This window comes from Hemitrygon akajei, chromosome 6, assembly GCF_048418815.1.
Source record: "Hemitrygon akajei chromosome 6, sHemAka1.3, whole genome shotgun sequence".
Lineage (NCBI taxonomy): Eukaryota > Metazoa > Chordata > Chondrichthyes > Myliobatiformes > Dasyatidae > Hemitrygon > Hemitrygon akajei.
Genome location: NC_133129.1, coordinates 98,409,731 through 98,423,244, shown reverse-complemented (window position 1 = coordinate 98,423,244; position 13,514 = coordinate 98,409,731). Strand labels below are relative to the sequence as shown.

General features: G+C 44.2%; 1 protein-coding gene across 2 annotated transcripts in view; it reads right to left on the bottom strand.

Moving 5' to 3' along the window:
• Positions 1-435: 435 nt before the first annotated feature.
• Positions 436-13,514, bottom strand: part of LOC140729343 (very-long-chain 3-oxoacyl-CoA reductase-B-like) — a 42,844-nt gene continuing 29,765 nt past the window's right edge. Inside the window, exons 10-11 of one of the 2 annotated variants that reach the window (XM_073048986.1) lie at positions 9,600-9,749; positions 436-578 (exon numbers count right to left, since the gene is read on the bottom strand). In XM_073048986.1, coding sequence (XP_072905087.1) covers positions 459-578; positions 9,600-9,749 — 270 coding nt within the window. In that variant the 3' untranslated portion in view covers positions 436-458. Of the gene's footprint in view, positions 579-6,688; positions 6,984-9,599; positions 9,750-13,514 lie in introns of those variants that run through there. The other variant, XM_073048985.1, reaches the window with a different exon arrangement.

Sequence of the window (13,514 nt, the reverse complement as noted above, 5' to 3'; positions counted from 1 at the left end):
CAATTTCCGGTAATTACCCACCCCCTTCACCATTCCCCATTCCCGCTTATCTCTCTCACATTATCTCCTTACCTGCCCATCACCTCCCTCTGGTGTTCCTCCCCCTTTATTCCATGCTCTTCTACCCTCTCCTATCAGATTCCCCCTTCTTCAGCCCTTTATCTCTTTCACCAAACAACTTCCCACCTCTTTACTTCACCCTACCCCCTCTCCCAGTATCACCTACCATACTGTACTTCTTCCTGCCCTCCCCTACTATCTTATTCTCACTTCCCTTTTTTTCTCCAGTCTCGATGAAGGGTCTTGGTTCAAAATATCAACGGTTTTACTCTTTTCCATTGATGCTGCCTGGCTTGCTCAGTTCTTCCAGCATTTTGTGAGGGTTTCAAGAAGAGTTAATTCCCTTCAAAGACTTGGTTTTTGGACCAACTGGCACAACATGAATCATTAAACTTTAATTATTCTGCAATAAATGGAACACTATCCAGCATGGCTAGAATGATGTTTTCCCAAAATCTGGATGCCAGGCCTTTACGCAAGCGTATTATCCATTTGCCGCCATTCTTGTTGGCTTCATCCTGCAATGAGATAAACTAATTAGTTTTTGTTGAACATCTTCGGTGTTGAGTGAATACACAGTCTCTGGAACATAAAAGCTAAAACCTCAGAGCAGGACTGCAGTACCAGAGGGACACCGGATCTGCACTGCACTCTGCTTCACAGGGACATGGCTCACACCCAGTACAACAGACAAAGCACTCCACCCCAAGGGTTTCACTATCCACCTCATGGACCGGATGGTGGCATTAGGTAAACTGGAAGTGATGGCATTTGCATCATGATTAACTCATCATGGGGCATGGATGTGGTGGTTCTCTCTCATTCCTATTCCTATTCCCCCAAACAGATGCTGTTGTGCTTTTTGTCGCCACACAGCCGGTGTTTACAGTCCAGGTGAGATCTTCGGTGATGTGTGTACCGAAGAACTGCAGTTCCATTGATGTTGATCGGGGTGAGCCTGTCTCTGTTCCTCCTGTAATCCACCATCTGCTCTTTTGTTTTTTGGACATTAAGGGAGAGGTTGTTATCTTGGCACCGTTGTCTCAGGGTGTTAACCTCTCCTCTGTAGGCTGTCTCATCACTGCTAGAAATAAGGCCAATCAATGTCGTGTAATCTGCAAATTTGTTCAGCAGATTGGAGCTGTGTGTGCCAATACAGTCGTGGGTGTAAGAGGAGCAGAGGGGACTCAGGACTTGAGAAATAAATGTGTTGCATTTCCTTTTCAGCTGAAACTGTAAACATCCAATGACCACAGACGAATACGACTTATTTCTACAATGTGTAATATGTCCAAATAATTAATATTTGTAAATTATTTCCTTCTTCATTACACTTCTGAACTGAAAATAACATTAAACAATCTTGAAGTTATAAATTGTGTTCAGTTATTTTCATCCTAGCTGCCGTGAATATAAGAAGGAGTTAAGTTTTAGGAGTCCTGAAAAAGGGTCTCAGCATAAAACGTTAGCTTTTGCCCTTTTCCATAGATGCCTGTCCTACTGAGTTCCTGCAACATTTTGTGCGTATTACTTTGGAGTTGGGGCATCTGCAGATTTTATCGTGTTTAAGTTTTAGGAATGTATGTACCTGTTCTTAATTTTCAAAGTTTAAAGTAAATTTATTATGAAAGTACATACAGAATATGTCACTATATACAACCCTGAGACTTATTTTCCTGCAGGCATACTCAATAAACATTGGTTTAATGAACCTATCAACAGCCTCTCCTCGCTACACATTGCCTCTGTTTGTAAACCAGCTACCTTATCTTCAGCTCTATTATCCAACTTCCCTCCGTGCTGCATTAACAAACTTTCCTGCTAGGATATTAGTCCCCCCTCCAATTCAGGTGCAAACTGTCCCTTCCAAAAAGGTCCCACCTTCCCTGGAAGAGAGCCCAATGATCCAACAAAAGTCTTGGTTCTTCAGTCAGACTACTCATAGCTACAAACCTCCTGTCCTTCATAAAAAAAGAGATCTGATTAATTTGTATACTACTGTTACCAGGAACCTGAGGTGAATCCTTGCTTCCTCGATTCCTGCATTCATCATGTGGTTGCAAGGGATGTATTGAGTCAGTGTCTTGGATGTGAGTGGTCATTGGAACACAAGAGAAAGAAGGAAGATTAGGCCTTTGGTTCCTATATTTAAAGAGCTTGTGGCTAACCTTTATTTCAGCACCACTTTACTGCAATAAACACCCTTTACCCCCACTTAAGGTAAAAAATCTCACTTTAAAATACTGAGCGATACTACAGTCCTCTTCAACTGAAACTCTGGCCTTCTGGTTCCTGAACACCCAAACAAGGCAAAATATAATTCCCCATTAAGTTATGCAAGACTTTTTTTCCACTAAAATCATCCCTCATTTATCAGACTCCAAGATAAATATAGACCCAATGTGCCCCAACATCAATATTCATCATAGATCCCCATTCGATGTATATCTTCTCTTGGGTAGGGAGATCAGACCTGTGTTCTGCAGCTCTCTCACTGACAGCCTACGTCACTGCAGAAAGATGTCTCATCTGTTCCTCACCATCCCAGCAGTAGATGGCCAGAGCACATAGTGACACCGGGAGGAGACGAAATGGCAGCCGCGCACTCTGCCTCAGGAGCCTGAGAAACACAGGAAAAAAAGCACTGACTGGTAGATCAGGGACTGAAACAATGACCTCAGGCAACTGTGGTGTACTAGTTGGTGCACATTGCTTTATAGTGGCTGGTGTCAATCCCCATGCTGTTTGTAAGGAGCTTGCATGTTCTTGCTGAGACTGTGTGGGTTTCCTCTGGGTGCTCCAGTTTCCTCATACATTCCAAAGACTATGGTTAGTGTTAGTAAGTTGTGGGCATGTTATGTTGGCACTGGTTAAATCAGGTTGTGTAGCCCAGGGTGGCAATGGGGACAAGTTCCCATTACCTATTCAATTCTCCCAATGGCATGCACCCAAATAGCCTCTGACAACCAAGTCCAGCTCCTGTCCAGCTCCAAGTCCAGCTCCAAGGACTAAGCTTGGCAGAAGTTTTTCTACTGACAGGAAAAGGTGAAAGGCAAGTTGCTGGCGCCATAAAACCAGTCACTTTGGCCAGGTGGGACTTGTCAACTGTGGTTGGCAACTCACTTGGAAGAAGGAAAGCTTTGATCTCAAAGCTTCGCTGCCTTGTAGCTATACCCACTCATGGAGAAGGCTTCGGGAGTAAACCCTGAGGAGAAAATCCAGAGCTGGAGTCTCCAGGGCAGTCCTATGTTAAGCTCAATGCTGAATGGCAACTCCTGCGGTGCTGGTGCCCAACTATACTGGTCCCTGCCGTCCTTTGGGTTCATCAGCTGCATGGAGAGGGGGAGCTTGCTATATGGGCAACAGCTTTTTCTCCACGTTGTATTACCTTGGCTTGTGTATCTAGACAGCTAGGACGCAACATCCATGGTCGACTCTGATCAACGGCGGCCTGGCAACACTTGCACATTGCCTCCACCACAATCCCCACTGATTTTATCTGTCTCAAATGACACACTTCACAAGCATGTTTCAATCTACACATGACAAATACATTTAATCTTGTTAAATTAAGCTTATCAGTTCCTTTTAAAACTCAGTTAATGTTCATAAGCAGCTGCCGGACCGACTCATTTATTCTCCAGCATTTTCAAGATGGAGTGAAATGTTTTGAAGAATCAGAAATGGGTTTTATTATTTACTTTTATCTGACCCCTTTCCTAACCAAGAGGAGTGAATGTTTGTCATGAGACTTCCGTTATTCAGTAACGAGAGTAAAGAAAATGAACGAATATCAGCGATTCCTGCTCTTCTATTTAATGTCAAGTAGGCGCCAGTCCAAAACGGCAATTTAAGGGCAGACACAGATCAGTTCTAGTTCCTGTGATGTGCCTTTTCTATCTCAATGCTATTGATCTAGTTTCAAGGTTCTCTTCTTTGCTCATCTTTAATACTTCTCAATGCTTCTCTTCGCCCTTTACAATTTTGTCTGTCTTTTACATTGCAACTCATCCTGTTGACTGAAATTTTGCCCAATCAACAGCCTCTCCTCACTACACATTGCCTCTGTTTGTAAACCAGCTACCTTATCTTCAGCTCTATTATCCGACTTCCCTCCGTGCTGCATTAACAAACTTTCCTGCTATGGTATTAGTCCCCCTCCAGTTCAGCTGCAAACTGTCCCTTCTGAAAAGGTTCCACCTTCCCTGGAAGAGAGCCCAATGATCCAAAAATCCTATGTCTTCTCTCCTACACCAGCTCCTTTGCCACGTATTAAACTGTATAATCTTCCTGGTTCTGAACTCACTAGCATGTGGCATGGGTAGCAATCCTGAGATCACAACCCTGGAGGTCCTGCCCTTTAACTTAGCACCTAACTCCCTGAACTGCCTATGCAGAAACTTGTCATTCATCCTACCCATGTCATTGGTACCTAAATGGTCCACGACTTCTGGCTGTTCACCCTTCCACTTAAGAATGCTGGGGTCTTGATCTGTGATATACCAGGCCCTGGCACCCGGGAAGCAACATAACATCTGGGAATCGTGTTCTCGCCTGCAGAACCTCCTGTCCATTCCCCTATCAAATTCCCTTTCAACATAGCGTGCCTCTTCCCCTTCCCTTTTGAGTCACAGAGGCAGACTCTGCAAGAAACCTGACCACTGTGACTTTCCTCTGTTAGGTCAACACCCTGACAGTATCCAAAGTGATATAGCTTTCATGGAGGGGATGGCCACAAGGGTACTCTGCACTAGCTCCTTAACCCCTTTCCCCTTCCTGACTATCTCCCAGTTTCCTGTGTCCTGCACCTTGGGTATAACTACCTCTCTATATGTCCTGTCTATCACCCTGTAAGCTTCACGAATGATCCAGAGTTCATCCAGTTCCAGCTCCATCTCCGTAACGTGGTGTGTTAGAAGCTGCAGCTGGATGCACTCCTCGCAGGTGTGGTTGTCGAGGTCAATGGAGGTCCCCTGCCTTCCCAAGTCCCACAAACCTAGCATTTCAGTATCCTGCCTGACATATCTACTGTCCTAGCTGAGCAGATATAAAAGAGAGAAGGAAAAAAACTTGAGCTTTTCTTTCCTTTGCTTTCTCTGACTGATCTCCTCTTCGCTGAAGCTTCGAAGTGCTAAAGCCTCAAGATCACCACTTGGACTACATCCATTCAGATGATAGCCACTGCACTTGCCCCTGATTCCCTTAAGTTGCTCGCACTAACCAATCCCAAATGTCGACCAATCACTGGTCAAAGCTCTGGTTCGATGCTGTGACCCGCTGCTGCCTTTAATTCTCAGGCAGTGGACCTGATTGAAGTTCCCTCCGCTCCAGACTTCCGATGTCTGGATTGGCTGCTGGTCCAAGCTCTTTTTTTTGGTCAGGAAAGGCTGGTGAAGTTCACTGAAAAGCATTTGATACATCACCACTGCCTGGCCTCACACTGGTTCCCGAGAATTATTTCCAGACTTCTGTCAGTCAACTTCATGGAATTTTGATCATTAAATCTTTTGTATACATAGAAACATAGAAAATAAGATGCCATGGTTGTCCTTCCCTTAGCCTTGGGATCTGTAGCTCCCTCTGCAACTGGATCCTTGATTTCTCATCAGGAGACCATAGTCAGAATGGATCTCTTCCTCAACGACAACACAGGCACATCTCAGGGATGCGTGCTTAGCCCACTGCTCTACTCTCTCTGCAGTCATGACTGTGTGGCTAGCCACAGCTCAAATGTCATCTTTAAATTTGCTGCTGACAGCACTGAATCTCAGAGGCAACAAGAACATAAATAGTAAGGCAGAATGGCTGGTTGAGTGGTTCACAACAACCACCTCACACTCAACATCAGTAAAGCCAAAGATTTGATTGTGGACTTCAGAAAGGGGAAGAGGGTACACACACCAGCCTTCACTGAGGGGTCAGCAGTAGAAAGGAAGAGCAGCTTCAAGTTTCACAACATCAGCATCTCAGAGGATCTATCTTGGGCCCAACACATTAATGCAATCACAAAGAGGACACACCAGCAGCTCTGCTTCATTAGGATTCAGAGTAAATTTGGTATGTCAGCAATGATTCTTGCAAATTTCCACTGATGTCTGTGGAGAGCAATCTCACTGGTTGCATCACTGTCTGTTCCAATGCACAGGATTAAAAGGCTGTGAAGGATTGTAGACTCTAGCCAGCTCCATCATGGGCATTCGTCTCCCTACCATCAAGGGCATCTTCGACAGGTAATGCCTTAAGACGGACCCTCACCATCCGGAGCTTTGAGGACTTCCTGGTGGGAGATGGAGGTGTATAGGGACTGGACATCCATAGTGAAAATAGGATGACGGAGGCCAGGGAACTTGAAATCATTGAAAAGCACCAGAGTGTGTGAAGTGTCACAGATGTAGGTAGGAACGGACTGAACTATGGGGGATAAGACAGAGTTGAGGTATGCAGATATGAGATCAGTGGGGCAGGAACAAGCCAAAAAATGGGTCTACTTGAAAAGCGGGTTGTGGATCTTGGGTAGGAGGTAGAAACAGGAAGTGTGGGGTACGGGAACTGTGAGGTTGGTAGCAATGCATAGAAGATCCCCAGAGCTAATAAGGTCAGTGATCATGTGGGAGACAATACCCTCCTGCTCTTTCAATCAGGTCATGGTTTATTTTTTTAATCTCGGTGTCAATTTTTCAAATACATAGCCAAAATATCTTCTTGAATTAACATCAGATGTCAAAAGAACCAGCCAATAATATAACATTAGATAAATATTAAAAGTATCTCCTCTAACTACTGTGTTGCAACTAATTTATTTTGTTCTTCTTCTTCCATTTCTCCACACATGTCTTTCTCCTCTCAGTCAATATCTTCATAATGTTTAATCCAAACTGGGAGCATCGGAAACAACCCGGAATCAATCTTTCCATTAACCAATGCTGGAGAAACAGACGGGAGAAAAAGTTTTGTCAGAATAATTCAGCACCTAATTCATTTTAACTATTGCATGTACACTTAATAGCTACTTTATTAGGTACACCTGCTTGTTAATGGAAATAACTAATCAGCCTCTCATGTGGCTGCAATTCAGTGCTTAAAAGCATGTAGATATGGTCAAGAGGTTCGGCTGTTGTTCGGACCAAACATCAAAATATTGGTCTAAGTGACTTTGACTGTGGAATGATTGGACAGAGTGATTTGTGAAGTTTTGTTAACATTTGGTTTTATAGTTCTGCAGTTTCTTTGCAAAGTTGAAGTGTGATACAGTCAATGAGAATTTAGAAGGATGAGGAGGTAATTTCACTGAAACCTACAAAATAGTTTCAGGTCTAGATAGAATTTTGAAACATCTAGACACTTGTAAGGAAGACAGATGCAATGGTAGCACTAATTTTGGGAGGACAAGAATGTAATGCTGAGGCTTTATAAGGAACTGGTCAGAGTGCACTCAGAGTGCCCTCTTGATCTCTTTATCTATAAAAGGAGGTGCTGGCATTGGAAAAGGCCAGAGAAATTCATGAGAATGATCCCAGGAATGAGAGGGTTAACGTGAGGAGTGTTTGATGGCTCTGGGACTGTACTTGGTGGAGTTTAGAAGAATGAGAGGGATCTCATTGAAACCTATTGAATATTAAAGGTGAGGGGAATAGGTTCAAAGAAGATGTAAGGGGTAAGGTTTTTTTACTCAAGGGTGGTAGATGCCTGGAATGTGCTGCCTGGTATGGTGGTAGAGGCAAATACATTAGCAGCTTTTAAAAGACATTTTGATAGGCACATGAATCAAAACATAGAGACATAGAAACATAAAAAATGTACAGCACCATACAGGACCTTCGGCCCACAATGTTGTGCCAAACATGTATTTACTTTAGAAATTACCTAGAGTTACCCATAGCCCTCTATTTTTCTAATCTCCATGTATCTATCCAAGAACCTTTTAAAAGACCCTATCATATCCACCTCCACCACCGTTGCTGGGAGCCCATTCCACGCACTCACCACTCTTTGCGTAATGAACTTACCCCTGACATCTCCTCTGTACCTACTTCCAAGTACCTTGAGACTGTGCCCTCTCATGTTAGCCATTTCAGCCCTGGGGAAAAGACTCTGACTATCCACACGATCAATGCCTCTCATCATCTTATACACCTCTATCAGGTCACCTCTCATTCTCCGTAGCTCCAAAGAGAAAAGGCATACTCCTCAATCGAGGCAACATCCTTGTAAATCTCCTCTGCACCCTTTCTATAGTTTCCATATACTTCCTGTAGTGAGGTGACCAGAACTGAGCACAGTACTCCAAGTGGGGTCTGACCAGGGCCCTATATAAGTGCAACATTACCTCTGTTACGAACCCCGTAACTGGGTGTCTTACCAGCAAAGATAGAAGTGTCCGTTGGAGTCTGGTGTTACTATTTTCAACAATATTTATTAGCAAAAATATACAAAATAATATCAATGTGAATATACAGAGAATATACGTTAGCAATACTAAACTTAAAAGTGCGGGTATAATGATAATCACTAATGAAACAAGCTCTATCGTTGTCTAGGGGATAATGAACTGTCAGATGGAAATATGTTTCATTTCAGTTCATGCAGGCTGCAGCAGTTGTTGGTCGCGATGTTTCAATTGTTGGAGAGAGAGAGAGAGAGAACGTGTGAACAGTAATAGCTATTATCTTGCCAACCTTCCTTTACGATTTTGATCCATCGATGCATTGTTGTTGTGGCCATTCACGTATGACCCCTCCGTCCTTTTAGCTAGACCGTTCTTCCATGGTGGACTCATCACCCAGGCAAGGGTGGACACATACACAAGCCCCCACCGGTCTCGCTACAAAACACTATGAGTTAAAATTTACCGACCCTTCATTCGGTCTCCAGTCTCCCACCCTGTCTCGTGGGGATTCTGATGCTCACTAGCGTTTCTCCTGGTGTGTCTGAGGGGTGTTACCCCCAGACCTCACTTTTATCCCCACTCACGGGGTCTCAGGTGTCAATCAGGTTGGGATGATGTAACCCATCAAACCAACCCACTCTGGTTGCCCCCTGAGGGGTTTCAATGAATAAAACAGTACCAAGTACACAATCCTTCTCCAAAAGACAGTAGCAGTAATCAATGGTTCCGCTCTCCTTTTGTTAGTAGGAGACATTCCACCTTAGCTGTGCCTCGCTCTCATTAACTTTCATGAGCTGTTATCAATAACAACTGCCCTGGCAGATTTCCTTTTGTCTCTCTTACTTCCTTGTTAGCAGCATCGAAATAGTAGCGATTTGTGATTTTCCAAAAGTGGAGGGGGCATGGGCGACTCTGCACCCTTCTGCCCATCAGAGTTGTTCATCCTTCGTAACACCTCTCACCTCTTAAACTCAATCCCACGGTTGATGAAGGCCAATACACACTCAGCTGGGGGCGAGGTGTTGTCAGGGTGGTCACTGAGCACCTTAACAATTATTCCAGTTAATACAGAGGATAGTTCATTTGCCATGTTCAGCTTGACCCCAAGTCATAGTAATGGTGCAGCATTCCACCACACTCTTTGACCACTTACCTGAAGTGCATGGGAAATGCATCCTCTTGTCTGCTCTGTTATTCCAACAGTGTTCAATGCTTCTCGGGCGTAGTCATCTGCCCGCTTCACCAGCAGACCAGTATCCATGTTGAATGTTAAATTGGTGGAAACTAATAGAGGCATTACACACTGGAAAACAAAATTTATTTCAGTGGTGGAGCATGATTTTTAAATTGCTAATGTATGTTTCTTATATAGTTGAAACTAACAATAGATAAACATTATTTGTCACATGTACATCGAAACATACAGTGAAATGCATCACTTGCGTCAAATCAAATCGTTGAGCGTTATGCTGCGCAGCCTGCAGTTGTCACCCTGCTTCACAACGTCCCACAAGTTACTAACCTGAACCTGGAAGTGTTTTAGAATGTGGGAGGAAAGTGGAACACCTGGATATTAAGTATATCAGAGAACATACGGTCTAATGTTCTTGGTCACGGGCAAGGAAGAACAAATAACTTCTGGAGAGTAGTCCTTGTTGAATGACAATAGATGAGCCAAGTCCCACAATACAGCCCGTTAATCTGCTTCCCATATGGAGATTTCAAATACTGAAAGACCTAGATAGAGTTCAAGATTCAAAGCAAAGTACTCAAATCTCACCCTATACAACACCGCGTTTGATTTTCTTGCAGGCATACACAGGAGATCAGAGAAACAGAATAGAATCAATAAAAGACTGCGCCCAACAGGATGGACAAACAACCAGTCTAAAAAAGGCAACAAACTGTGCAAATATAAAAGAAAAATATGATGATAATAATAAAAAAATAAATAAGGAATCAATATTGAGAACATGAGATTAAGAATCCTTCAAAGTGAGCCCATAGGTTGTGGGAACAGTTCAGTGATGGGCAAGTGAAGTCATCCCCTCCGTTCAAGAGCCTGATGATTCAGGGGTAATAACTATTCCTGTACCTGGTGGTATGAGGCCTGAGTCTCCTGTACCTTCTTCCTAATGGTAGCAGTGAGAAGACAGCATGGCCTGGGTGGTGGGGGCCCCTGATGATGGATGATGTTTTCCTGTGACAGTGCTCCGTGTAGATGCACTCAATAGTGGGGAGGGCTTTAACCATGATGTACTGGGCCGTATCCATTATTGTCTGTGCAAGCCCATTGGTGTTACCACACCAAGCCATGATGCAGCCAGTCAATATACTCTCCACTGCACATCTACAGACGTTTATCAAAGTTTTAAATGACATGCTGAATCTTCACAAACTTCTAGTAAAGTAGAGGTGCTGCCGAGCTTACATGTAATGGCACTTAAATTCTGCAGCCAGGACAGAACCTCTGAAATGATAACATTGAGGAATTTGAAGTTGCTGACCCTCTCCACCTCTAATCCCCCAATGAGGAATGGCTCATGGCCCTGCGGTTTCCTCTTTCTGAAGTCAATTATCAACTCCTTGGTCTGGCTGACATTGAGTGATGGGTTATTATCGTGGTACTACGCAGTCAGATTTTCAGCCAGGTGATTCGTCACCACCTTTGATTCAGCCGGTGACAGTGATGTCATCAGCAAAGTTAAATATGGCATTGGAGCTGTGCTTAGTCACTCAGTCATAAATACAAAGCAAACAGAGCAGGGGCTAAGCACACAGACGTGTGGTACACCTGAGCTCATGGAAATTGTGGAGGAGATGTTTTTGCCAATCTAAACTAACTGGGGTTTTCAAGTGAGGAAATCAAGCTTTCAGTTGCACAAAGAGTTGTTGAGGCCAAGGTCTTGAAGCTTTTTGATTAGTTTTGAGAGGATGATACCATTGAATGCCGAGCTCTAATCAATGATGAGCATCTTTGTTATCCAGGTGTTCCAGGGTTGAGTGAAGAGCCGATGAAATGAGTGGACATGGAAGGTACGTTTCCAATAGTGGGGGAGTCCAAGACCAGAGGACATGGCTCAGAATTGAAGAACATCCCTTTAGAGCAGAGGTGATGAGGGTTTTCTATAGCCAGAGGGTGGTAAATCTGTGGGACTCATTGCCACATACGGCTGTGAGGGCCGTCATTGGGTATATTTAAAGTGGAGGTTGATAGGTTCTTGATATGTAAGGATGTCAAAGTGATAGGGAGAATGCAGGAAAATGGGTTTGAGAGGGATAATACATCAGCATGATGAAATAGCGGAACAGAATCGATGGGATGAATGGCCTAATTCTGCTCTTCTAACATATAACCATATAACAATTACAGCAGGGAAACTGGCCATCTCCGCCCTTCTAGTCCGTGCCGAACAATGTCTTATGGTATCTTATTATGTCTTATGATCTCATGGTCTTTCCAAAAATCAAAGAGGAACAGCTATAAGAAATCTGAAATAAAAACAGAAGAACTGGAAATGCTGAACTGGTTGACCAACCTCTGCACAGAAACAGTCTGCCCGGCTGTGAAAATTGCTCTAAAGCTGGGCTTCTGAACCTTTTTTATGCCATGAACCCCTATCATTAACCAAGGGTTCCATGGACCCCAGGTTGGAACCCCTGCTTTAAAGTTTCATTGGTATGATGGCACCAATGAGAGCACAGCATGGGGTTTGAAAGCCTCAGACTAACCTAACACTTCAACATTACAAAGATATTGACAGGATTTATGGACCTGAGTTATAGGGTGGTGTTGAATAGGAGTTAGAGGAGAGATGTGGTAGAGGTATACAAAATTATTAGGAGTATAAATAGGACAAATATCATGGGAAGTGTGAAAAATTAATTTTGCTTGACATTTTGTTAGATCGAATTACAATCACTTTGGGTTGAGTTCAAAAGTAGGAAACAGCAGAATGACTTGGTAAGAGTGATTTATAAGAACATTAATAATAGTTGGAAGTGTATAGTGTGAACAATTCCAGTCCCAAGAATGATCCTCCTTTGTCTAGACCACTGATAGGAAGTTTAGCAACACTGCGTAAGCTCTGGGAATCCTGGCAATCAACATTCCTGCCCCAGTTTCTCAGCTCCACTGGCTGAGGAAAGGTGGCGGGGAGTAATGCTTATATACTCTTCCTTCCCTAGGACCTTATCATGAATGTATTGCTGAGTTTCTTCCAAAGTTGGCAGTGTCGGTGCGGGCAGCGGAGTGCGTGGGAGCAGAGTGCTGGGCTTTGACTCAGCAGGCTTCGGCGCAAGGGGACTTCGGTGAGAGGAAATCAGTGAGCCTGAGTATGTGCTTGCTGAGGTAAAAAAGGTAAGGTCAGTAGGTACTTTTTTCATTTATTCTGACCAATCTGGGATCAGGTAATGGGGGAGACAGTTAGAGCAGTGGTGTGCTCCGTATGCAGTATGTGGGAGGTCAGGGTCAACACAGTTGTCCCTGATGACCACACCTGCGAAAGGTGCATCCAGCTGCAGCTCCTATCAGACCGAGTTAGGGAGTTGGAGCTGGAGCTGGATGAACTACGGATCATTCGGGAGGCAGAGGCAGAGATAGATAAGAGTTATAGGGAGGTAATCACACCGAAAAGACAGGAGGTAGGCAAATGGGTGACAGTCAAGAGAGGTAGGGGGAGCAGACAGAGAGAGCAGAGCACCCCTGTGGCCGTTCCCATCAACAATAAGTATACCGTTTTGGATACTGTTGGTGGGGATGACCTACCAGGAACAAGTTGCAGTGGTCCTGTCTCTGGCACTGAGGTTGGACCCTTGACTAAGAAGGGGAGGAGGGAAGAGAAGAGAACGGTAGTGATAGGGGATTCTATAGTCAGGGGGGTGGATAGGAGATTTTGTGGGGAAGATCGGGAGTCTCGGATGGTATGTTGCTTCACTGGTGCCGGGGTCCAGGACATCTCAGATCGGGTGCAGGTTATTCTCAAGAGGGAGGGCAAGAACCCAGATGTTGTGGTCCATGTAGGGACCAACGACGTGGGCAAGATGAGTGAGGGGGTCCTGCGTAGTG